The 25606-nt window shown below is 55.4% G+C and overlaps 2 protein-coding genes across 4 annotated transcripts in view; both read left to right on the plus strand.

Moving 5' to 3' along the window:
• The first annotated feature begins 3208 nt into the window (after positions 1-3208).
• EPHX1 (epoxide hydrolase 1) overlaps positions 3209-25606 on the plus strand; it is a 30816-nt gene continuing 8418 nt past the window's right edge. Inside the window, exons 1-3 of one of the 2 annotated variants that reach the window (XM_035008685.1) lie at positions 3209-3317; positions 17379-17566; positions 19647-19827. In XM_035008685.1, coding sequence (XP_034864576.1) covers positions 17384-17566; positions 19647-19827 — 364 coding nt within the window. In that variant the 5' untranslated portion in view covers positions 3209-3317; positions 17379-17383. Of the gene's footprint in view, positions 3318-16306; positions 16563-17378; positions 17567-19646; positions 19828-25606 lie in introns of those variants that run through there. The other variant, XM_035008686.1, reaches the window with a different exon arrangement.
• Positions 4928-10121, plus strand: LOC118013010 (trithorax group protein osa-like). Of its 2 annotated transcripts, none has more exons than XM_035008687.1 (2): positions 4928-8528; positions 8701-10121. In XM_035008687.1, the coding sequence occupies exons 1-2, from the start codon at positions 7626-7628 to the stop codon at positions 8842-8844; spliced, it is 1047 nt and encodes a 348-aa protein (XP_034864578.1). In that variant the 5' UTR covers positions 4928-7625; the 3' UTR covers positions 8845-10121. The 2 variants fall into 2 exon arrangements, with proteins under 2 accessions (XP_034864578.1, XP_034864579.1); XM_035008688.1 differs by having other exon boundaries at positions 4928-8406.

The raw sequence follows: 25606 nt of genomic DNA on the forward strand, positions 1-25606 counted from the left end.
GTGAAACTCGGTTGATTCCTATTGCTGTACAACGATCACCACCATCCATCTGCAGAATGCTTTTCATCTTGCAAAACTGAAACTCTCTCCTCATTAAGCAATCATGCCCTATGATTCTTTGCCTTGAATTCTTGCCATGCAGGGACACTCAGTGTGTGGCCGGTCGCTATTCCCCACACCCACCCACATCCCTACCTTCAGAGGCTCCTGATGCCTGCAGCTCCTAAGACTTTGCAGGGCTGTAAGGTAGGTGTTAGCAAACTGTTCCTGGAAAGGGCCAAATAATAAACTTTTTAGGCCGTATGGGTAACTGCTCATCTCTGCTATTGTAGCAGGAAAGCGGCCATAGACAATATGCAAACAAGTGCAACCTTGCCTCAGTAAAACTTTATTTACAAATGTAAGTTGCAGGCCACATTTGGCCCGGGCTGTAGTTTGCTGATCTCTGCAGGTCTAGAGCAAGAATGTGCCTGCTTCTGGTTGTAGAAAGGTTTTCAGCTTTATTTATTTTGCTGAATCAATCCCCCTACTTTCAGCCTTACAGAAACTTGATGTTTCTCCTCTGCTGTTACCTTTTTTCTTGTTCACTTTGTCCCTATGGAATATATAGCTTTTCTTTATCCCTCTAGTTATTTCCATGTTGTTTTCAGTAACTGAGATAAATGTGTATGTTTCTTCGATCCACAATTTTTAAAAAGATTTATTTATTTATTTGAGACAGAGCAAGTGTTGGGGTGGGGGGGGTGTGCGGGGAGGGGCAGAGGAAGAGGGAGAGGGTCCTAAGCAGACTCCCTGCTGAGTGTGGAGCCTGACATGGGGGTCTCGATCTCAGCCCTGCAATCACAACCTGAGCCGAAACCAAGAGTCGGTTGCTTAACCGACTGAGTCACCCAGGTGCCCCTCTCTGACCCACAAGTTTTTAAGCTTTTTATTTCAAAATAATTCCACGCTTACAGTAAAGTTGTTGCAAGAATAGTATAAAGAGTTCTCAAATACTCTTTACCCAGTGGCTAATTATTGATATTTTGCAACATTTCCTTTATGATTCTCCCTCCATAGAGAGACAGATTGAACAATTTCAGACCTGGCGTTCTATTATTCCTTAAATACATCAGTGTATATTTTCCTAAGATCACAGATATTCACTCAGAACAAAAATTCAGTTCTCAAAATCAAGATATGTAACATTTATAATCTATTGTTTAATCTATAGACCTTCCTCAGATGTCCCCAGTAAATCCTTTCTAGAACTGTTCCCAACCCAGGGCCCAGTCCAGATAGAGCATTGTAGTTGGTTTTCATGATTCGCTAGCCTTTCAGTGAGAAACAGTTTCTCAGCCTTGTTTTGTGTTTTCTGACACTGACATTGTTTTGACACTGACATTTTTGGAGATACAGGACATTAGCTTCTAGACTGTTACTTTATTTGGTTTTTGACTGATGTTTCCTCATGCGTGCATTTTTGACATAAAGAATCTTGTTTCCTTGGTGGTGAATCAGGAACTGATCTACGGTTTTTATTTAAAAGCGTCCCCTCCCCCACATTATTTTTCATTCTACCTGATGTCCCTGGAAACTCTCTAGGAGTTTATCCACAGGAACAGCCTTTGTTCTGGTTTTTAAAAATATAGAAGGTATCCTGGCGGTCACATTATACCTACCCTTTTGCTTCATAAACCCTTGGGTGGCTTTTGACCAAAAGCAGTGGAAATCTGTCCGAAGTTTGCCCTGCGAAGTTGGACTCTGGCTTATTTATTTACCGACTGCCTAGATACAGATTGTGCTTTGAAATATCTCCACTATCGGGGCGCCTGGGTAGCTCAGTCGGTAGGCGTCTGCCATGATCCCAGCGGCCTGGGATTGAGCCCCGCATCGGGCTCCCTGCTCGGCAGGAAGCCTGCTTCTCCCTCTCCCACTCCCCCTGCTTGTGTTCCCTCTCTCGCTGTGTCTCTCTCTGTCAAATAAATAATCTTTAAAAAAAAAAAAAGAAAGGAAGGAAGCAGTATCTCCACTATCTTAGAGTTCATATTCTAATGCTAGACGGATGCCCTAACCAAGGAGGAGGATGTTAGGATAGAGGCATGAGCCCTGAGGTTACGATGTCACTGCGGTTATTTTATTTAAAAAATACCCGCTTTGCTGAAATATAAATCACATACTATACCCTCTTAAAGTGTTCGAATCAGTAGTTTTCAGCATATTCACAGGGTTGTGGCTGTGCGGTCATCACCAAGATCTAATTTTAAAATGTTTTCATCATTACTGCCGTTTTAAGAATAACAGCAAATTCGAGTCCCTTGGTGAAATGGCCAGAGCTTCTGTTTGAAAGATTTGGGGGAAGGATTGGGGGGCGGGGGGTAACAGAGGGCAAGTTTTGAACGAGTACAGAGATGCCCAGGACCGCAGGGTGACAGAGGGCTTTTGCAGGAGGGTGTAGAATGAAGGCGCGGGGCACTGCACGTCCTGCACGTCGGCCGCAGGAAGGCATCCTGTCCAGGGCTGCGGCACGAGCCAAGGCCCGGAGGCGGCGATGAGTCGTGCGTCCGCCGGCCAGAAGCAGCCCCTCTCCCTGAAAGGCAGAGTCCTGGGTCCGGGTGAGCGGCCAGGCCGGAGGCGGGTCCCCAGCATTCCGCCCCCCCGCGACGGGCCCTCTGCCGACTGAGGTCTGAGGGTGCCGGGCGTGGGGACAGCCGCCTCCTGGGCGCATGACAGGCGCTGCGGGGTCTCGAGGAGGGAAGCGGGGCCGTCCCCGGGCGGAGGTCTGCAATCAGTGCCCGTGGGACGAGTCAGGGGAGCCCCAGCCCCTACCCCTTCCGTGTCAGCGCCGCAGACCCGGGTCCTCGCTGGGAAGACCTGGGGGCAGCTCCTGCTTCCGTGCAGACGACTGGGTTTGGACTTAAGTTGCCCAGCGCGCCCGGCCCCACACGTGTGCGAGGTGCAGGGGCAGCGAAGTCTGCAGGGAAGAAACGCGAAGGACGCCTCCGCCCCCGGAGTCAGCCGACCCAGGGGCTGCCCCGAACTGCCCCAGGTCCCTAAACGCCTCGGCTCCGAGTCTGCACCCGGGGCCGCGGGCCGCACTTGGAGGCGCCGTCTTCCAGCGGGGGCGCAGCCCGGCGGCTGGTGACCCGACCGGTAACAGGGGCGGGGCGGGACTGAACCGGGTGCTCCGGAGGCCCTGGGCCCGACCGCGGACCGCCCCTCGGGGGCCGAGCCTGGGCGGGGTCAGCGCGGGGCCGCCCGAGCCAGCAGAGCGGGAGTGCAGGGGACCGCGCGCCTGCCTCTGCCCCCGGAGCCTCGGGGCCTGGGAGCCGACGACTGTAAGGGGGCGCGGGGGCGCGGGCGGTTGTGGGGGTACGGGGGGCCGAGTGTGGGGGCGCGAGGGGTGAGGGGGCAACTGTGGGGACGCGGTTCCGGAGGGGCGAGGGGGCGAGTGTGGGGGCACGGCTGCGGGGAGCGCGGTTGCGGGGGGCCGGGTGTGGGGGCGCGGGCGGCAGTGGGACTTGCAGGCGTGACTTGCTCACGCCTCGGGCCCCTGGGGCTGCAGGAGCGCGCGGCTGGGGGAAGAGGCCCGGGCAGGCCCTGCGAGCGCGCTGGGGCAGAGGAGGGGGACGGGAGGGACAGGGAGGGGCGAGGGGGAACGCGGCGGGGGTCCCCAGGCCCCGCACTCCCCGAGAGTCTTGCTTCCAGGGTGCGTCGCGCCCCGCAGTGAAATGCCCTTGTTTGTCGCCGGAGTCCTGAAAGCTGTGTCAGATCTCGCGGTTGGAGTGTGCTTTCCTGCCCTCCGTGTCCGCCGCCCGGGCCCCCCCACCACCACCACCACCGCTCTTCGCCCGGGAGAGCAGGCCTGCCCGCCGAGCAGCCGGGGGACACCTGGGCACAATCCTGCTGTGCTAAGATTGACCTCTTCCTCTAAGGCTGCGTGGCCCGCTTGCCCTCCCGCCCCCACGGTGTAGGCGTCGGGCTCCGCGAAGCCCGGATCTGCCCTCGCGCCTGCACTGACAGACCCCCCTCTCCGGCCCTGGCAGTCTGCGACGCTCTGCAGCCCGCACCCGGGAAGGGGGGAGCTGGGGGGCGTGCATTTGCCATCTCTGCCCTCAGCTCAGCCTTTGCTCGGACTGGTGAGCTGTGTGGGAAAGTGCCCGGGACGTGGGCCTCACCTGAATGCAGCCGCGCTGAAGATGAACATTCTCAGGAAGCGTCCTGGCTCCAGAAAGTAACGTCGTCTGCTGGGAGCTTGCTTCCTTCAGGGCTAGCGCCGCCGCGGCTGCTTTAGCAAAATGTTCTGGGATTGTTCGGCAGTGGCTTTCCCCCAAATTTCCACACCTAGGAGGGCCGTGGAGGACCGGTGTGTTTCCCTGAGAGGCGTGGGCGGTGCTCAGGGACCGCTGGCTCTGCCCTGGGCAGGGGGCTGCGGCGGAACGTGCCCTCACGAGGCGGGCAGGTTTAGGAGGCAGAGGCGGAGGATAAAATAAACTTGTAAAATATAAGTGCATCAGAAGACAGTAAAACCCTGGAGAGGGAAGGGGTGTCAGGTGAAAGAGAAGCCGCGGTTGAGAGGTGATGTCTGAATAATCCTGAGGAGTGGCGAGTGGCAGATTGCCCTCGGGGACTGTGCACCAGGCTGAGGGAAGAGCGAGAGCAAAGGCCCTGGGGCAGGAGAGCTCCTGGCACAGACGACCTTAATCTGTGTTTTCTGAGTGTGGGCCTGGCTGCCACCAGGGCCTTCGGTGTGAATGACCTCCTGTGTAAACGGCACTGGCCCAGCTTGAGCGCGAGAGGACTCAGGAACTTTCTGCGCCTGCCCCCGCCCCCCACCCAGTGCCAGGAAGGGAAAGACCTCCAAAGACACACAGACAGTAGCTGCTCAGCAGGGTAGCCAGAGTGAACCTCAAGGCCATCTGCTGCAACCTGTGTGCCCCCATGGGCCTTTTGCCGGGGTGTCTCTTCAAAGTGGCCAAGTGTGCTTGGGCAGAGGGGCCTGTCCCGGGCTCCCACGGCCACTGACAGGGAGCCCCAGCCATGGACGCACGAGCCCGATAGACCCCAGGCTTAGTAACCGCTCCCCAGGCACCCAGACTCTCCTCTTCAGCGTCCTGGCCCGGGCCCAGACCCGAGGCGGCACAGGGACGGCCAGACTCCACATTTCTCCGTTCTTGAGTGGAGGTGCGCAGAGCCGCGGAACACAGCCGGGCACACAGAATGAGGGGGGGCCACTGTTGAGGGGATCGCGCCAAGGACGCGCACTGGGCCCGGAGGACCACAGGAAGCGCGGGCAGCTGTGGGTTTGCGGGGCCCCTGGAGCTTATGCCCCAACCCACCTCTGGAAGGGCCCTCGACCCCGAATCCTCAGCAATTCTTTTCACTGAGGTAATACAGTGGTGCGGAAGGCGAGTTGGCCTAGAAAGAAGAGGGGACGTGTGTCCTACCTGTGCCATCCATATGTCCCTCCCCCTCCCCAGACCTCACCCCTAAAATGAGGGGGTTGAGCTGTTCAGTCTGCAAGGCCCCGGAGCTCTAGTATCTGACAACTGTGCAGTTAAGAAGTCCAAATGGATCTTCAGGGACGGAAATGTGTCGGTGGGGAGCGGTCAGTTTTGATGGGGCCTGGGGGGACCCTGCCGCCTATGGAGGGCAGGAGGGCAGCTGCAAACCCTCGGGCAGAGGTCGGGGGCTCAGGATTGAAGCAGCCCAGCTGGCCCCCTGGTCGCCACCCACCCTCCTGTGGGTGTTCCTGCGCTGGGCCCTGCACTCCAGGGTGCTGTGTGGATAGGGTTGGGGGTGCAGCAGGGAGAAGGCCCCCGAGCAGTTCCCCAAGAGGGGACCCAAGTTTTGCCAAGGAGTCAGCGACCTGCCTTCCCTAAGGAGAGCGGAATGGTGCGCGCTCCGGGAAAACCTCCCTCTCGCCGAGGAGAGCGTGGGCGCACAGGGCGCGGGCGCGCAGTCCCATCCTTAGTTATATAACCAAACACACTCGGTGCAAACCGAGTTCAAACTGGGGTTTTCACTTCCATCAAGGTGTGTTTACTTTCCTGAGGGAGGTCATGGGTTCACCCTTCCTCACCCTCTGAGGTCCAGCCCAGGCCCTCCCCCAGCCGGGCTCACAGACCTGGCGTGGACACCCCACTGTGTCCAGTGTGTGGGTGCGTGGTCCTGCTGCTGCAAAGCCTCCCTCTCCGAGGCCTCGCAGGAGGTGCTCCCATTAGGGGACAAAAGGTTCTTGTCTCCGAGGAGCTCAGAGACGTTCCAGAAGATTCTATAGCTGACCCACAAAGGAGGACCATGGGAGGAACAGGAGGTCCCCGGGTCGGGAACAGTTTTTGCCGCCCTTACCTTTGGGGAAGATTGATAAATACACTGAATTCAGTTGTCTTCTTGGACCCAACGCAGTGACATGTGCAGCTCAGGGAGTCTGACTCTCTTTCCAAGTCTTTGGAGGGACATGGATGTATTTTTCCACTTTCCCATTTTTGGTTTTTTTGGGGGGTTTTTTTGCCTACTTGCTGGACCACATGGTCGCTGCGAGGTGGCAGCCAGCAGGCCCAGCCACCACGCGCAGGAAGGTGGCAGGTCCTCGCCCAGGTCTGCACCCGCCTCTCTCCCTCCAAGGCAGGCTGCTGTGTCCGCCGGGACCTTCCACCGTACTCGAGAAGTCTTTTTAGCCTTTTGCAACTTTTTATTCCTTTCTGCTACCCAGACATTGCCGCAAGCAAACTAACCCCTACCAAGATACCAACAGCCCAGAACATTCCTGGATGGGGCCTTTCGCCAGAGGAGAAAGCTGGCTTAGGTTACTCAGCGAGGCCCCGGCCAAGGGCGCTATCGCCTTACACAACAACATTGAGGAAGCTTCCAGACCAGGGAGCACATTGTTGAGGGTTGGCCACCCTGGGGGGCAGAGGGGAAGGAGATCGAGTATGCGCATGACCGCATTTCAGCCTGCACGCCCCCCCCCCCCCCCCCCTGCTCCTCATGAATGGGATGCCAAGTGTTGAAATCCCAGGCAAGGTAAATTGCTTTTCCTCAGAGGCAGTGACCTGAGCTCTGCTCGGGGCTTTTCTCTTGTAAGGTAAGGCCAGTGGAGAACTGGCCCGGTCTCCTGGGGCAGCCCAGGAGAGGGAGCAGGGCCTCCAGTGACCCCGGGGGCCCCCTGCGTTACTCAGCCCCAGGCCTGCGTGGAGGGCTGTGTCCATGGGTCTGTGTGGACCTCTGCTCGGCAGCTAAGTCTGCATTCCCCGGGCCCTCTCCTGAGGTGCTTGGGGTCGGCCAGCCCTGCCATTGGCCCTCCCTTGTCCCGCTGCTGGAGAGGCAGGCTGGGCACCCCTCACTTTCTGCCGTTGCTCCTCCGAGGACCACCGCTCAGCTCCCCATCTCGGTTCGGGAAGCACTTCCTCAGGGAAAGTGCTGGATAAGGACACGGGTCAGGGTGTTCTGGGGACTGACAAGCAAAGTGAGTGCCCGCGTAGGTGACTCTCTGAATCCCCCCAGTTCAGTGAGGCCTGGAGAGGTGGGGCCACTGGCCTGGAGTGGGCGAAAGGGCCAGGACCGGAGGCAGGCAGCCAGCGCCTGACCAGCGGCCGGCTGGCTCCCGGCTCCGAGAACACTCCATCCGACCAGCAACACCAGTCATGTTCTGTCTATGCAGAGGCACGAATAGTCGGTTTGGGGGGGTGGGGGACAGGCCGCATGGCAGGTGGCGACGAGCCTCCACCAGGCCCAGAGCAGGGCTCCCCCCAAGAAGCCCGCACCCCGCCCCGCGCTATTTTTACTGCTCTTTCCTTCTGCTTGGTTTTTGCCTGCAACCTCGGGGCTGGCTCCAGGCTGCTGTCCCAGGCTGTGCTCCAGGCCGCGGGGCGGGGTGGGGGGGCAGGGGGGCAGGGCGTGCTGCTTGGCGGCTGTCCCGGGCCTCGCCCATCGCCCACTCTGAGGCCCCATTGGCCACCGGGGTCCGGGGGAAAGGTCTTTGGGGGCAGAGGCTGTGTGGGGCCGGGCAGGATGTACCCCCCTCCCCACTCCATCCGGGCCAGCCGCACCCCCAGGGTGCTCTCGGCCCCAGGGAACTTCAGGAAGCCCCTTGGCTGGGCGGTGGCTGTCAGCAGTGCCTGGGCGGCAGAACATTCCCGTTCTTCCTGCCTTGGCAGGCCGGCCCTGCACTGGAAGGGAAGCCATCTGTTTGTCCCTCCCCGCTGGATGTCCTTTCGCCTTCAGCCAGGCAGGCGCGGCCAGACTGGGGAGGGTGGCCAGGGGCCTGGGCCCGGGGGGGGCGCACGCAGACCCCCAGCGCCACCTCACTGCCTGGCCTGGTGTCAGGGGGGCCCGTGGTGTCTCCGTGTCCCCCCCACGCCTCTGCCCCAGAGTTCTCTGTTGAGACACACTCCCCCCAGAATTGGCTGAGGTTCTCCCTCTCATGTGAGTGTGAGTCACAGGAAACCATCAGGGCCATGGGGGCGGAGGGCGGGGTCCCCCGGGGGCGGCAGAGCTGGGCCCCCTCCCAAGAGCAGCCTGGGATGCCCTGGCCCGAGGCCGGACGGGTAAGTGCAGGGCCCGGGATGGCTGCTACTCTCAGTGAGTTCAGGAGCACTTGCTGATGGTGGGGTTCTCCCACCTGCCTGGGTGTGAGGGAGGGGCCTCTGAGAGCAGGCTGGCACACCCCCCACCCCGTTGCCTTCAGCGGGGTCCTGAGTCTGATCCTCATCTGTTTAGATCCAGAACCCCGAGATCTGCAGTCCGCCTGGCGTACTGGCGGTCCACTCTTCCTTCTGGGGGAGATCTGCCATGGAGCCCCCTGCCACCTACCCAGCCCTCTCCCTGCATCTCAGATACAGGGGGCCTTCATCTACAGAGTAGGCTGAGAAGTGGGTCCTGTATGATTCCTCAGGGAGCATTCAGCCATCTCTTGGTTCCAAAGTTCTAAAAAGTTTCAACACTGTCATTCGAAGAATCGTTAAACTCATTCATCCGACGGATACTTCTGAGCATCCAGGGCACGCCAGGCAGTGGGGACCCGAGGGGAGCCGAGGCAGACAGGGTCTCGACCCGCAAGGAGCTTCCCTCCAGCGGGGGCGGCCCGTAGCGCAGAACCTTGAACAAACATGACCGTGATAGGAGCTAGGGTTGGGAGGCGCACCGAGCTGAAAGAGGTCAGGCTAGGCTGCCGGGAGAAAGGACACTAGATTTGAAATCTGAAGGAGGAGTGGGAGTTAAGCAGCTGAGAACGGGAGGGAAGAGCAGACTGAGGAACGGGCATCGGCCCCGCAGGAGGAGGGAGCGTGGTGAGCCCGAAGGACCCCAAGAAGGTGGGGGTTGGGCCCAGAGAGGGCGAGGAGGGGAGAGGTGGGCAGCCCAGACCGCAGGGGCCTTGAAGGGCGAGCCGGTGTCCCTCTGTTCCAAGGGCAGTGGGAAGCTATTCGAGGGTTTTAAGGAGGGATGGGATGCAAGCGGGTTGAAGGTCACTCTGACTGCAGAGGATGTGGGAGGGGGCAGCGCACGTGTGAGGGGACGGGCCGGGGCTTTGCTTTGGTCCAGGGGAGGTGGTCACGGAGGTGGACTCGAGACTATCTTGGAGGTAGAGCTGCTGGAACTTGCCGATAGGTTGCATCCACGCGGGTGGAACGCAGGAGGGTTCAAGGTCATGGTCTGGGCCTTTGGTGCGGCGCTCGGAAGGTGGGTAGTGCCCACCATGGTGAGCGGGAACCCCAGAAGAAGACGAGATCACGGAACAATTGCAGATGCACCAGGGGAGGCTTTGAGATCCTCGGGAGCAGGCGCGTTGGCAGGGGGGCGTTGGGGTCTAGGTTAGAACCACGCATGTGTCTGTCACCCGTGCCGGCAGGGGCCACGCGCAAGGAAGGGACGGCCCCGTTTGGACACAGGATCTCTGGCAGCCCGGCCTGCCCTGTTCACCCATTGGCTTCACATTTCCACCAGGCCTGTGGCCCACAGAGGCCCCCGGACTTCCAGATTGTCCTTTATCCCGACGGGGTCTCGGCCACCCGGAGGTCACAGAGTGGGACCCCGGCCACAGCTGCGTGAGCGTGTTCTGTGCAGCTCTGGCCCGGAGACGGTGTCCGACTCACTGTTGACGCCGAGTCACAGGGAAGACTCTCGTCACCCTTACGTGTTTTCCTGTTTTAAAAAATGTATGATTATGTTGTTTTTGACTAGATAGTACATGCATTTGGTAAAAGATGATTTTTTTCAAGGTACGAAAGCTTATTTAGTGCAAGACTGTTCCCTCATGGGGCCCCTGGTGGCTCAGTCGGTTGAGCATCCGACTCTTGGTTTCGGCTCAGGTCCCAATCTCGGGGTCGTGGGATCGAGCTCCATGCTCGGCGTGGAGTCTGCTGGAGATTCTCTCTCTCCCTCTGTTCCTCCCCTGCTTAAATCGTAAATAAAATCTTGGGGCAGTCACTGTTGCCAGTGTCCGGGTGAATTCCCAGACTGTCCACAGCACGTTGTGTCCTTTGGTCAACACGGTGGTACCTGCTGCTCTCACTTAACTATCAGGGAGATCTTTCTGGAACTGCAGGTAAGTGACCTTCTGCATAGTGTAGGGAAGGAAAAATTCTTCCTCTACCCTCAGGGTCTTCAGCTGGACTAAGAATTCAATTTACACAAGACAGATTAACCAGGAGAAAAACCCCAAAGTTTTATGACCTGTGCACGGACGTCCAGTAAAGACATTGGGGCCTGGGACGCCTGGGGGGCTCAGTCAGTGAAGCATCTGCCTTCGGCTCAGGTCATGATCCCGGGGTCCTGGGATCGAGCCCCATGTCGGGCTCCTTGCTCTGAGGGGAGTCTGCTTCTCCCTCTCCTGATCTCCCTGCTTGTATTCTCTCGCTCGCTCTCTCTCAAATAAATATGAAATCTTAAAAAAAAAAAAAAAAAAAAGACATTGGGGCCCAAAGAAATGACTGAGGCAGACAGTTTTTATACTTTTGAGACAAAGAGACAATCAATGTGTGAGGAATGGAGGATCAAGAAAACAGGCGTTTGCGAGCCTTAATCAGGGGAATTCTTTCTTTTTTTTTTTTTAAGATTTTATTTATTTGCGAGAGAGAGAATGAGAAACAGAGAGCATGAGAGGGAGGAGGGTCAGAGGAAGAAGCAGACTCCCTGCCGAGCAGGGAGCCTGATGTGGGACTCGATCCCGGGACTCCAGGATCATGACCTGAGCCGAAGGCAGTCACTTAACCAACTGAGCCACCCAGGCGCCCAATTGGGGGAATTCTAATCAGGATTTAGACCGCAGCTAGTAGATTAGAAACACAGAACACGGCCTGTTTCTACCGCTTCCTCAGCTCTCAAGTCCTCATCTCTGGTGGTAAGGGTGTCTTTCTACTTCTTACAACAGGAAGGGCATTTTCCATTTGGGAGGCTTGTTTTCCTGCTTTCAGGGGGACACAGGAGGGTCTGAGGGCTCTCGCACCAGCTGCTTCCTAAGTGACTTTTATTTAAAATCATCACAATGCCAAAGGGGCACATTTGGGGTGGCTGGCCCTAAATTCGTTCAATGAATCCGTCACAGCTTATTTCCGTCCCCAGCTGATGGACATTCAGGTTGTTTCCAGTCTTACCCTTTTACCGAGAGGGCAGGGGGAGAAAACCTGCAGCAAATACTCTTGTGCATAAGACATTTTATGACAACGCAGGTTCCATGTTCTGGGGAGAGAAATCCCAGCGTGGAGTTGCCGGTCACACGTGGTTCACATTTTGACAGATGTCACAGAATTGTCTTTCATGTAAAGAAGCAGCCGAGTGGGAAGACACCCTCTCTTGTCCTCGAGAAGGATGAGGGCGCAGGTTCCATGGACTCCCCGCCCACCACTGCATTGTGTCTGCCCTTGGAGAACATCCCTTCTCTGTGGCCCGGCCACAGGACGATGTTTATTCATCAGGTACATGTCTCAGCCAGGGAGCACGGATACAGCAGTGAACCTTTTGAAGACTGAGTGTTTCTTGTTGAGAGAGTGTCCACAGGGAGGACTGGGTATATTTTCTTTTCCCCCCGACTTTCACAATTCGTGAGGATTGATATAATACAACAGAGTGACAGTGGCCCAAACAATAAAGAAGTTTGTTCCCCTGTCAGCCAGAGGAAGTTTGGAGTAAGTAATCCAGGACTGGGCCACTGGCGCCACAGTCAGCGGGAACCCATCATCCCCATCACTGCCCCAGCGCTGACCTCTCTCCTCAAGATCCCCTCCTGGCCCAAAATGGCTACCGGGGTCCAGGCATCGCATCTGTATCCCCAGAAACATGAAGGAGGAAGGGGAAGGGCAAGAGGTGCACGCTTCCCAGCTGAGTCAGCGCCCTTTACGTGGTCTGCCACACACGTGCAGGACCCATGCACCCTCGTGCAGGTGGCGCACTGTGCGACCCGAGAGATGCAATGCAGGTCACCCACATCGTGGATTTGCATGTTTACTTACAAATACTTTCCAGCAGATGACGATGAGGCATCTTATGACCGAAGCAGTACAGTAGGTTAATTTTCTGATCGTGTTTTGAAGAACGGGCGTCTTTTCCCAATTCATACCCAGTGCTGTCGGGGCCGCGGGTGGCTCTGCCCCAAATACACTTACGGCTCTTCGTCGGCACCTAATCCCTCCATCAGACGGAGCTGCAGGGAGGGCCAAGAAGCATAGCGTTTAGCTGGGCTTTGCCGCTAAAAGCAAACTCCCGAGCCAGGAAGGAAGGGCGGAAGGTCGCTGGTGCCTAGCGGCGCTGCCTCAATCCGGGCGCATGTTTGCTGAGCGGCCAGCTCGCTGCAGGCTGCAGGGGCACAGTGCTGGGTCCCCAGTAACCCAGCCAGCCCACCTTCTCACGCAGCCACGCCGTGCCCATTTCCTTACCTCGCTCCCGAGTCCCGGCTCCCAGTCTACAGAAGGGGCGCCTGAATGACAATCCTGACTCTGAGTTACAACCCCCCGGCGGCGGCGTGATGAAGTAACACATCACAGAAGGGTGGGGAAGGGACAGACACGAGAGCCGCACCCCGGAGCTCTCGCCTGTCAGCGCCAGCACTGCCCACGTGGGGGCCCTCGGGGCTCCTCGCTGCAGGTGCGCTGCCGGCGGACCCCGGGGTATCCCTCCAATCCGCTGCCTCCTCGTGAAGCCTCTGTGGCCGACTTAACCATGCCCACCTTTGCACGCTTCTCCACCTGCGTACGTGTATCATTGTGCCCATCCCTGGGAGGGTGTCAGGTGTCCATCAGCACGTCTGTCCTGCTGGAGCGTGGGCACCTGCTCACTCCCTGTGCCTGCAAAGAACCCGGCTCCTCGTCACACGCACGCGCGGTGTCTGCTGAGCTCGTCTCTGGTCCAAAAAGCAAAGCGATCCTTACTTTTCCAAGGCACCAATCCAAATCTCCCATTTACTTTACAAGAATACATGACTTCCTGATACTTTATACAGACCAAATTCAAGTTACAAGAAAAGAGTGGAGCTTTTAGTCTCAGTCCTTAAATGAATTGTCTGTTTTTAAACTTGTGTTTTTGCCCCAAGCACAACAGAGAGATGGCATTCGGTAAAATTATCAGACTAATGTTCTTTTCAGCCATGTGGCAGACGGAAGCGCCTCCTTTATTTGCCCTCCTGCATTTAGAGTTGTGCTTCCTAAGTCAGACCCAGCAAGGCAGGAGGAAACAGTTCACTGCCCCGGGGGCTTCCCTTGTCACTTTCAAGTACTTTACGTTCAGTTCTAAGGTCACCATATTGCCCAAGTAACTTCGCTGCAAACTGATCCCTGATTTTTTTTAAGATTTTATTTATTTATTTATTCGAGAGAGAGTGAGGGAGAGAGAGAGAGCATAAGCCAGTGAGGGGCAGAGGGAGAAGCAGGCTTCCCGCTGAGCAGGGATCCCGATGTGGGGCTCGATCCCAGGACCCTGGGATCATGACATGAGCCGAAGGCAGACGCTCAACCGATGGAGCCACCAGGCGCCCCGATCATGATTTTTTCCCCCCGGTTGCATAAGTATGTGTCCAGAACTTGACCTCAGGGAAGAATTTGGGGATTTAAACTCCATAGGATCTCGTTTCTTATCCGAGTCCTCAACGTCCCTCTGAGCACAGTCTCCTGTAACCACATGACCGCTGTCAGGTATTATGCTAAACAAGAAAGAAAGAAATCAGGCTGGTTTACAACAAAAAGTACATTTTCCTTATGAGGCAAGCTGATCTCTTTTTTAGGAAGGGTAGCCTAACTCCAAGGAAAAAATGCTTTCGTTGGGAAAGACTTCCTCCCCTCTGCTCCCCCAGCTCTCCCAGCAGAGTGTTTGGTCTGGGTTCTGGGAAAGTGCATTACGAACCAAACAACACAGGGCAATGCAGTCAGGTCGAATACGTCTCGGGAGCTTTCAGAGCGTGCCTCCCAGGCTCGGGTAGCAGGAGCCCGCCCCACGAAGCAGGCCTGCTGCTTCTGCATCGCATGACTCTTCTGAAGTTTTCACAGTGGCTCCTGAACCTTGATGTTTTGAAGGGGGTGGAGTGTTTTCTACCCCAGCAGGAGCTGACCCTGTGCAAGAGCTCTCCCTGAAAACGTGAAGGCCAGACAGAAATCTGCCCCCAGGGCTGAGAATTGCAGCTTCTCAGGACAGACGGAAACAAAGACGGGCACCTGCCCAGGGACAGGGGTTTCAGGATGCAGATGGCCAGAGGTCCCATCGCACTGCCTCCATCCTCCCAAGCCACGTCCTTGGGGAGAAGATACTCCCAGATGGCAGGTGCCCGTGTCATGCACGGCTCTGGGGTGCGGGCTCATTTGTCTAATAGAGACGGTGTCCCCTGGGGTCTCTGCCAGCCTGAAGATTGTGCACAGTAAAAAGGGATTCAGGGGAAGGAAGGCACATTGGCGGAGCACCTGCTTTGAGCCGGGCATGGTTACCCCCAGTTTACGAGGCCACAAATGTGCAGGGTGGTTTGGTAGCTCGCGGGAAAGCGGTAGCACTGGGATTTCAACTGCCGGAAACAGTAGAAGCTCCCTTTTTGTAAACCCCAAGATGTTCCAGTTCTTAAAGTCAGGGTGGTCAGAGTTTCTCTTGGGGGGGGTACCACGGAATGGGGGTTCTCCGGGAAAGCCACACCGGATCCTCAAACGGTGATACCCAGATGGATCACGGTGCTTCCCCAAACCCACAAGGGGTCTGCGTGTCACTTGGCGTGTGGTGGGGCTGGAAGATAGTGTGTCGCCCCCGCCAGGGGACCCAGCGATCGGGTCAGCCCTCCCATGCACCCCCAGCTTCCGGGAACCAGGCTGCCTGTCTTGCTGAGTAAAGAACCAGAGCCCAGTTGGGTTGCCGCAGTTGAGGGGCAGCATGCAGGCTCGGGGGGCCCGTGACCGTGGCCACCCTGGCTCCTAACAGAGTGTCCCTGCGGCGACGGCTCTGCGCACCCCTGACTTGTGCCCTGCTCCTGCCCGAGCCTTGCTCTTCGCGTCTCTCTTCCCTGGGCCGCTTGCAGACCTGTCCCTTCCACACTTTGTAATCACACGGGACTTTAACAGCCGTGAGTGCCGGCCCCGCCCCGCCGCCTGAGGAAAACACCTTCCCGGAGTCTCGCCGTAGATTACGGTCGTGCTTGTCCTTTCCTTTCTATAAAGGGAATCAGGCCACGTGTGCTCTCTTGCGTCTGGCTCTCCGGCTTGGCACCGTCTCATAGTGTGGGGTGCTATCGTGAAGACCCCGTGATCCGGAATGGGTGGCGTTGGGTCATTTCTAGTTTGGGGGGCTGCACAGATAGAGCTGCTGTTTATGGCTTTTAGCAAATGTGCACACGTTCAGGGCAGGTCTATACCTGGGGTAATTGCTGAGTCACAGACTTCGTCAAGGTCCAGTTCTAGTAGATTCTGCCCGTTTTCCAGAGATTGTAGGAAATTCTCCTGCAAGGTTTTGATTTATCCTAGTTTCTCTCTAGGAGCTAGCTCCCTTACAGTTGTGGTGGTGCCGTCCACGTCGCCGTGCCACCTTAGAGGGAAACAGAGAGAGTTTAGGGCGGCAAAGGACATCCTCCCTGCCTTCGAGAGGCACACAGTTCCATTGTGCAGAGAAATCTTCCCCGCGTAACCAAGCGTGGGGAGTAAGGTGGGAGGGTGTCCATCCAGTTTGGGAACCTGCCTCCCCCATCTGCGGGCTCTTCGGGCTTGGACACACTGCTTAGCCTTCATTTCCTCATCTGTAAAATGGGCCTATTACAATAATTAGGTGAGCTGAATGGCACAGAGTGCTCCGAGCAGAGCCCGGAGGAAGCCCTCCCCAACACTGCCTGTCACCTGCCCAGATCGCAAGCCCCCAGCAGCGAGAAGGCCTGGGGGGGAGGGGGGCACACACCTGTCCCCTGTATCAGTGGGGTGGGGACAGCAAGGGACTTTCGATCTCTGAGGTGCTGCGGGAAGGGCAGGGAGCCTGTGATTTCTGGACGCCCGTGGACCAGGATTTCAAGGACCAGCCCCCCGGTGGCCCGGTTTAGGGGGGCGGCTGCGGCAGGAGCCAACCTCAGGGCCTCGGCAAGGCCCCAGCAGGTCCTTCGGCAAAGAGGACTTGGACAGCTTCTACGAACGTGATAGGTGGGTCTACACAGACAGAAAGGGGGTTCGTGGTTGCCTAGGGCTGGGCCGCCATAGGGACATCAAGGGGCTGAGACCTACGGAGTTTCTCTTTGTGGTAATGGAAATGTTCTAAAATGGTAGTTCTGGCCGCACGTAGCTGCGAATGCATTAAAAATCACCAGATCCTACACTTGAGGCAGGTGGATTGTACATCATGTGAATTCCATCTCCTAAAACTGTTTTAAAATTACAGCTGAGACGTATGGCCGTGTTCGGGCCTTGTAACACTCCCCCTGTGACACCCCCTGAACCTCCCTGCTGGTTCCCGATGTGCATGGGGACAAGTCCCTCCAGAGACAGTAAGGGGCAGAGCCTCCGGAGCCCAGCTCTCCTGGGGGATGGAGGAGCTCAGGAGGGTGGAGAGAAGCTTCCAGCGTTGAAGGCCCCTCAGAGAAACGCAAGGCCGTGGAAGTGCAGCCCCCACACCCGGGGCTTATGGAGAAGCTGCCCTGAGTCCATATATTTCTAATTTGAAGAATGAATTTCATAGCTCAGTAGAATTACAGATGAATCTTGTCTTTTTTTTTCTTGGTTTCCGGTTCTTCTATGTGCTTATATTCTTTTTCTAGGTTAGAAGTACCTGAGGTCTGGGGTGCTCAGTCAGTTAAGGGTCCGACTATTGATCTCAGCTTGGGTCTTGGTCTCAGGGTCATGAGTTCGAGCCCCACACTGGGCTCCGTGCTGGGCGTGGTGCTTACTTTAAAAAAAAAGTATATGACGTCAGGGGCCAGGTGGGAGAGCAGGTGGGGATTCAGCGTCTCCTCGCTCTTGCAGGAATCATGTGGCTGGAAATTCTCCTCACCTCTGTGCTGGGTTTTGTCATCTACTGGTTTGTTTCCCGGGACAAGGAGGAAACGTTGCCTCTTGAAGATGGGTGGTGGGGGCCTGGGGCGAGGCCCGCAGCTGCAGAGGACGAGAGCATCCGCCCTTTCAAGGTCGAGACTTCCGAGGAGGAGATCGAGGTAAGGCACCTTTTGCAGGGGGGCTGAGCAGAGGGGAGGGCAGCAAGGCCCCTTCAATGGTTCCCATGAGGCTGCGGCTGGGACAGGCCTGGGGAGCGGGTTTCCCTCTGCTTTTCTCCCACTGGGCAGGTGCAGAGCCTGACCCCTGCCCACCGTCCCCTCTGCTCCTTCCTCCTCTGTCTCCTCCTTCCCCTGCCCAAGGCCCAGCAGGGCCCAGGTGAGAGGGGCGTGCCAGCTGGCCCCGGGCACCTGCATCGAAGGTCACAGAAAGCAGCTTCCTCCTCCTTTGCGCCCCCATGAAACCCTGGGAGTGAGCTTGCAAGAGAAAGCCAGCAGGTTCTCATCAGGGCCCCGGGCGGAGGTCCTAAGTGAGAAGCAAGCCATGGTGACATCAAATGCTCGGGTACAGAGAAGCTGCCGCAGGGTCAGCATTAATTATGCGCCTGCTGTGTGCCAGGTGCTTGTGGTCACGTTCAGTCCCTGCAGTGACCCTGTAGGGTGAGGACTGGCATTCCTTCTACAGGTGCAGAAATTGAAGCTCAGAGAGGTAAAGCAATTTACCCCAGGTGACTGAGATAATAAGCAGGATTCAAACTCGAGTCCATCCAACTCCAGAGCTTGTGCCCCTCCCCACGCTGGAGTTAGGGGGCCGTGCCCAGTGGGGTGGGATCCCGGGCCAGGAGGGTGAATGGGACCCGGGACATCCCCACCCATTCCTGCTCTCGGGCTATGCATATCGGAGCACCTGCTGTATGCAGGTGCGGTGCTGGGTGCCCGGTGGAGAGAGAGGCCCTTCCCGCCGTTCCCTCATAGTCCCGTAGTCGAGAGAAGGACTGGGCAGGGAGGAAAGGTAACTGAGGGATCAGTGAGGTAGGATGCTGTAAGACGTGCCAATAAAAAGTGAGCTTTCAAGAAGCAGAAAGCGGGCTGCACCCAAGAGAAAGCAGGCGGACGTCCTTGGGTAGGGCTGCCGCCGCCTCACTGTTCAGGGCGGAGGCTGGGCCCTGAGGATAACGCCTTCCATGGCTTCTCAGACTCAGTCTCAAACATCTGAACCCTGGGCTCCTGGAGTGCTCGGGAGGACGCTGACTGAGAAGGTAACACTTGGGAGGCCCCAGGAGCGGACGCGGACATCCTAGCCCAATGCTCGGCCGGTCGGCTTGCGCCTTCTCTCCTGGTCTGTGTCTTGATCCCAACGGAGGTACCGTGGTTCCCTCAGTGCTGAGGCTCGGAGTCTGCTGACCACAGCCCATGGGACATGTCTGTCCTGCCACCTGTTTATACAGCCCCCATGCTAGGAAGAGCTTTTCCATCTTTAAACGGCTGAAAACAATCCAAAAAGAGCAGTCTCGGGATGGGTGAACTGTGCATGGCACACGGATTTCAGTGTCTGTAAATAAAGTGTTACTGGCACACAGCCATGTCCGTTCGTCCGCGCCCTGCCTCCAGCTGCTTCCAGGCTCCGGGGACAGAGTGGCCCAGTGGCCGCGAGAAAAGCCTAAAATAGTTACTGTCTGGCCTCTGACAAAAGGTTTGCCGGCCACGCGTAAGCCCAGAGAACTTAAAGATGCGTGTCATTCATGGGGTTAAAAACAAAGAGAAGTAAACATGAAGTCAAAGGTGAAGAACATAGGGGCGCCTGGGGGGCTCCATCGGCTCAGGAGCTGACTCTTGGTTTCAGCTCGGGTCGTGATCTCCGGGCCCCGGGATCGAGTCCTGCATCGGGCTCTGCGCTCAGGGGGAGGCTGCTTAAGATTCTCTCTCCCTCTGCCCTCCCCGTTGCAAGTGCACATGCGCGCGCTCTCTCTCTCTAATTTTTTTAAAAGCGAAGAACATAGGCTTTGGGAACAGCCGCTGTTGTGGGAAACAAGGAGGCTCCTTCTGGGGTGAACCTGGCAGCCCAGCACGCACATCTGCAGACCAGCGGCCTCCTCACCCTCCAACAGGACGAGGCGGCTTTCCTCTGCTGTCTCGCTGTCTTGTCACTGCAGGCTTCCTCTGCGTTCTGGAAACAAACCTGCTCTGTGCTCTGCACCCCCCCAACCCCTCTCCCTCCCCGGGGTCCCGCATTTTGCTCCAGGACTTACACTGGAGGATCGACAGGGTCCGTTTGACCCCACCTTTGGAGGACGTGCGCTTCCATTTTGGCTTCAACTCCAAGTACCTGAGGAAAGTCCTTTCCTACTGGCGGAATGGCTTCGACTGGAGGAAGCAGGTGGAGATTCTCAACAGGTACCCTCACTTCAAGACGAAGATTGAAGGTAGGTTTGCTCAACAGCAGCTGGTGAGGGCGGTCTGTCGTGGGAGCGGCCTCCGCAGTTGCGGGGCGTGACTTAGACCCCACCTAGAATCCAAATACCGGTCCTCCAGATGTATTTGTAGGGTCACCTCGCTGGGGCAGAAAGAATGCCGAATCCCCACAAACCCAGCGGGCCCTCGAGCAAGGCAGGGAAACACAGAGGTCATTGAAAAGCCAAAGAAATGCAGAATCGGGCCCAGCGATGGAACAGCCTTGGAAAGGAGAGAGCGTGGCCTCGGGCAGCTCAACCCCGCCCGAGGTTTTGAGTCCAGGGTACCGTGTCTGCTCAGGCTGCTCGGCCCATCAGACAGAGTCCTACGAGAAATTGCCCTTTCTGTCTGCAGCCCTCCACCTCATGTGCCCCCTGGGGGGTACGTGGTCCCACAGCTTCGCCTGCAGGGAAGGCGCCTCTCAGATTGTCTGGGCAAGGTCACCCCAAGATCGTTTGGGCTGAGGGAACAGTTTCCTCCGTGGAAAAGCATTTTTCCCCAGTCTGAGAAATAATTGAGACCCGTCATGGTGTGAGGTTGAGGCATACGGTGTGAGGGTTTGGTTTATATTTGGTGTGAAATGATCACCACAGCAGGTTCTGCTAACGTCCAGTTGCTTGTACAGATCCAATACAAAGAGAGAAAACACTTTCCTCCTCATGGCGAGAACTCAGGATTTTAGCTTCCCTCCAAGCCCACAGCATGTCGGCTACACAACACCCCCCGTGCTTACTTACCATGCACCTGGGGTTTGGACCCTCTGACCCCTTCCTCCAGTCCCCCCACCCCCCCTCTGGTAACCACACATCTGATCTCTTTTTCTGAGTTTGTTGTTTGTTGTTTTAGATCCCACACATCAGTGAGATCCTTTCTCTGTCTGGCTTATTTCACTTAGCGTAATGAAGGCGTCATATTGTCACGAGTGGTAGGACTTCCTCGTTTTTTTTATGGCTGAATAATATTCCATTGTGCACATTTATACCACAATGTCTCGATCTGTTCATCCATCCATAGACATGTCTTGGCTACTGTAAATAATGCTTCAGTGAACATGGGGTGCAGATGTCTTTTTGAATTGTTTTCATTTTTATATATATATATTCCCCAAAATGGGAATTGCTGGACCATATGGTCGTTCTGTTTTTCATTTTTTGAGGAACCTCCATACTGTTTTCCAGAGTGGCTGCACCAGTTTGCACTCCCACCAACAGTGTAAGAGGGTTCCCTTTTCTCCACATCCTCGCTAACACTGGTATCTCTTGTGTTTTTATCTTTTTGATCATGGCCATTCTGACAGGTGTGAGGTGGGATCTCACTGTGGTTTCGATTTGCATTTGCCTGAGGATGAGTGATGTTGAGCATCCTTTCATGTGTCTGTTGGCCGTCTGGATGTCTTCTCCGGTGAAGCGTCTGTTCAGGTCCTTTGCCAATGTTTTAATTGGGTGGTGTTTCTGCTACTGAGTCGATGAGTTCTTTCTATATTTTGGAGATTAACCCCTTATCAAATGTATGGTTTGCAAATATTTTCTCCCGTTCCACAGGTTGTCTTTGCTGTGCAGAAGCTTTTTAGTTTGATGTTGTCCACTTGTTTATTTTTGCTTCAGTTGCTTGAGCTTTAGGTGTCACATGCAAGAAACCATCACCAGGACCCACATTGGGAGAGCTGTGTCTGTGTTTCCTTCCAGGGGTTTCGTGGTTTCAGGTCTTACATTTAAGTCTTTGATCCATTTCGAGTTAATTTTTGTGAGTGGTGTGAGGTAGGGGTCCAGCTCCATTGTTTTTCATGTGAATACCTAATTATCCCGGCGCCACTGATTCAAGAGACTGTCTTCTCTCCCATTCAGTGTCCTTGTCAAAGATTGGTTAACTGTATATGCCTGGGTTTATTTCCGGGCTCTCAGTTCTGTTCCACTGGTCTGTCTGTTGGAAAAGCGTATCTTAACCCCAGAAAGATTCAGAATCATACAGAAGTGTTGGGGCTCCTGGCTGGCTTGGTCGGTGGAGTGTGCAACTCTTGATCTCCGGGTTATGGTATACAGATGACTTAAAAACAAAATCTTTAAAAATAATAATAAAATAAAAGATAAAATCTTTAAAAAGCACCTAGAATATTTAGGAAATTCAAGCTCATAGTGTTACTTTTTAAAAATCTATTTATTTTTAATTATCATAAAACATACATTACAGAAAATTCATCATTTCGACCACTGTCAGGCAAGTATAATACCCTGGTACAGGGGCATTCGGCACATTTATATCCTTATGCAACCATCCCCACCATCCATCTTCAGAACTTTTTTATTTTAAAAAGCTGAAACTCTGTCCCATTAAACAGTAATCCCCATTTCTCCCCTTTCCCTCGCCTCTGGAAGCCATCATTCTACTTTCTGTCTCTGAATTTAAATACGAATTCTGTACCTGAATACCTCATATGAGTAGAGCGTTTGTCCTTCTGCCTGGCTTGCTGCGCTCGGCACCAGGTCCTCAGAGTTCATCCGTGTTGTAGCAGCTATCAGGTTTTCCTTCCTTTTTTAAGATTTCATTTATTTATTCGAGAAAGAGAGAGAGCACAAGCCGGGGGAGCAGCAGAGGGAGAAGCAAACTCCCCGCTGAGCAAGGAGCCCGACACGGGGCTTGATCCCAGGACCCTGAGATCATGACCTGAGCTGAAGGCAGACGCTCAACCGTCTGAGCCACCCAGGCGCCCCCATTTTTGGAATTGTAAATAATCGTCATGTTTGAGGGAATTTGGCCTTTCCCAGTAACAACAAGACTTTTGCATTCTAATTTAGAGTGTGTAACTGAGTAATGGGTTTAGCTCTGTGATTTTATGTGAAAATCTCCCTGAGCTTATATGCAGTGTTGGAAGATTTAGGATTTACCATAGTTATAAATCTACCAAAATTCTGAGAATTAACTTAAAGTATGTGGAAGACATATGGGTCAGACAGATCAACTAAAGTTCGTAAAAAGGAAATTGAAATTATGCTGTGTTTAAAGGAGCATCATTAAGCAAGTTTAGAAATGCAACCATCCATTAATCAGAGGCCTCTGGAGAATAACTGTCAACATTGCTTAGATTAAATAAATATATAAGGGATGCCCGGCTGGCTCAGTCGGGAGAGTCATGTGACTCTTGATCTCAGGGGTTCGTGAGTTCGAGCTCCCCTGCTGGGTGTAGAGATGACTTAAAAATAGAATCTTTAAAAAATAATAATAAAATTTGAACAATATAGAGAGAACAATATTTGTAAGTTGAACTCAGGCTTAATAGAGAGCTAGGTTTTTAAATTTGTAGCTTTAATAAGGTGAGGACTAATTTTACACATAAATCAATGGATGCTGTGTCCCTTAGGGGACTTTGATGTCTTCATCATGAGCCTCACAAGAGGGCCAGGCCACTTCATCCAAGTCAAAGTACATACAGGTCCTCATATGTCATTTCCAAAGGTTGCCTTTCGCATCGCTGGTGCCAGATGGCCTGGCCTCCTCATGGTGATTAGGTGACTCTGCTGTCCCAGCTCCTCACTGGTCCTCTAGCAGATGCTGACAGGCAGGTGTGTCATGGACCCAGGCGTTCTGCTGGGGTTGGGGACACACAGCCAGAGAACGGGGTCCCTGCCCTCACTCTGGGGTGATGCTAACCATCCCAGCACAGGGTAAGGGGTTCTGTGAGGGAGGAGGCTCTGGGAGCTTTGTGAGCCCATGCCACCCAGGAGTGTGACAGAAGGCTTCCTAGAGGAGGTGGCATCTGAGCTGAGACTTAAAGGATGAATAGGAGTTTGCCACTTATGTGGGGAGGGTGGTCCAGGAGGAGGGAACAGCACATTCAAAAACCCAGAGGCAAGCAGCACAAAGGGGCTCTTCCCTTCCTGGAGGCTGCAGGCTCGAGAAAGCCTTACCCCCTGGACATCACAGCACAAAACAGTGCAAGCGCTCCAAAGGGGGCGACTTCGGGCATCGAGTCCTCCCAGACCTCAGCCCGCTGCGACTGAACCCACGTGCGGGCCAGCGGCCTCCCCTGGCTCGTGGCCCGGCCCCGGCCCAGCACAACTTCGTGCATCTTTCCCTGGGTCCCCGGGCTGGGTGGTCCAAGAAGGCCTCCCTCCTCCCTCCGTCTGCTGCCGTCCTCGTTGGTCCATCAGGCTCAGACTTTTCTGGAGTCCTCTCTGCCCCTACCCCAGTATTCTGGGCTCTGCATGTGATTCCCTGTCCTGTGAGGAGGCCTGGGCCTTCCTCCGGAGATCAATCTCTAGCCACAGAGTCTGGGAGCAAGCAGGCAGGGCCTCGGAGGCCTCAGGCCCAGCCCATCCCCTCCAGAGAGGACAGCATTGCTGAGTCACCGGGAGGCCGAGGTTCAGGGCCAGGGCCAGCTCGGCCCTGTACCCTTCATCTCGAGCCCCTGTCCCGGCTCAGGCCCTGGGCCCTGACATCCCCCACCGTCCCCCCCGTCACCACCCACCAGGCCCAGTGCCCAGCTCAGCTCCTGGGTTCAGAGCGGACAGCCTGGAGCACCCCACAGCACCATAGACAAACCGGGAAAACCTGGCCGGCGGGGAGGGCGGCTTGCTTCCTCCGCTGAGGGAAGCCCCCTGCAGAGTCAATGAGGAAGTATGGGTTTTAACATTTTTCTTCATTTTTAAAATTCAAGTATTTAAAATTCGAACAGTATGCAAGGACACGGTGAAAAAGCAGCCTCGGTCTCGCCCCTGCCCCCCGTGGCCACCGGTTCCCGCCCCGGGATGCTTCTGCCCTCACACACGTGCTCACACCCACGCCTCCGGGGATCGCCCATGCACTCCGGCCCACGTGTGTGCGCATGGGGCTCCCCAACTCTGGACGCAGATGCATTAGAAATCCCTCACATCGTGCAGCGTGTTCCGAAGGAGGGAAGGTTACTTCCGAAAAGAACTCTAGAACAGGAGTAAACACAGCAACATAGAGGGACATGCACAGAAGCCTCCACGATAGAATGGATGTAGGGTTCTATTTTTGTTTGAAGAAAGTTATGATGTTGTTTTTTTTTTAAGTCTGAACTGGGGGCGCCTGGGGGGCTCCCTCGGTTGAGCGTCTGTCTCTTGGTTTCAGCTCAGGTCGTGATCTTGGGGTCGTGAGATAGAGCCCCAGGTCGGGCTCCTCGCTCAGCTCAGAGTTCGCTTGAGAGTCTCTCTCCCTCTCCCTCTGCCCCTCCCTCCACTTGTGTGTGCTCTCTCTTGCTCTCTTGCTCTCTCTCAAATAAATTTTTAAAAAAAAGAAAGTCTGAACTGCCACAGTCCAGAGGAGTCTAAGGAGACAAGACAATTGAACATAATGTGGGGTCCTGGATGGGATCCTGGAACAGGGAAAGGACGTCAGGTAAAAACTCAGGACATTTGAGCTGTGTTCCGTTGTCTGTGGACACCAGTGTTATTCAGTCTTTAAGAAGAAGGAAACCCTGCCCTAGGTGACCACGTGGATGAACCTGGACATTCTGCTGAGTGAAACAAGCTGGTCATACAAGCACAAATACCGCACGATCCCACGTATGGGGGGCTCCCAGATTGTCCAGCTCGTAGAAGCAGAGAGGAGGAGGTGGGACCCGGGAAGTGGGGAAGCGGGGAGATGGGGAGACGCTCGGTAACAGGTATAGGGCCTCAGTTATGCCAGATGAGTAAGTTCTAGACACCTGACAGGCCGCATAGTGCCCACAGCCGGCGGTACTGGATGGCACACTCAGCGATTTGTAAGGAGGGACTAAATGCTCTTCCTACC

The sequence above is a fragment of the Mirounga leonina genome, unplaced genomic scaffold (assembly GCF_011800145.1).
Source record: "Mirounga leonina isolate KUSES-001 unplaced genomic scaffold, KU_Mleo_1.0 Mir_152, whole genome shotgun sequence".
In the NCBI taxonomy this organism is placed as follows: domain Eukaryota; kingdom Metazoa; phylum Chordata; class Mammalia; order Carnivora; family Phocidae; genus Mirounga; species Mirounga leonina.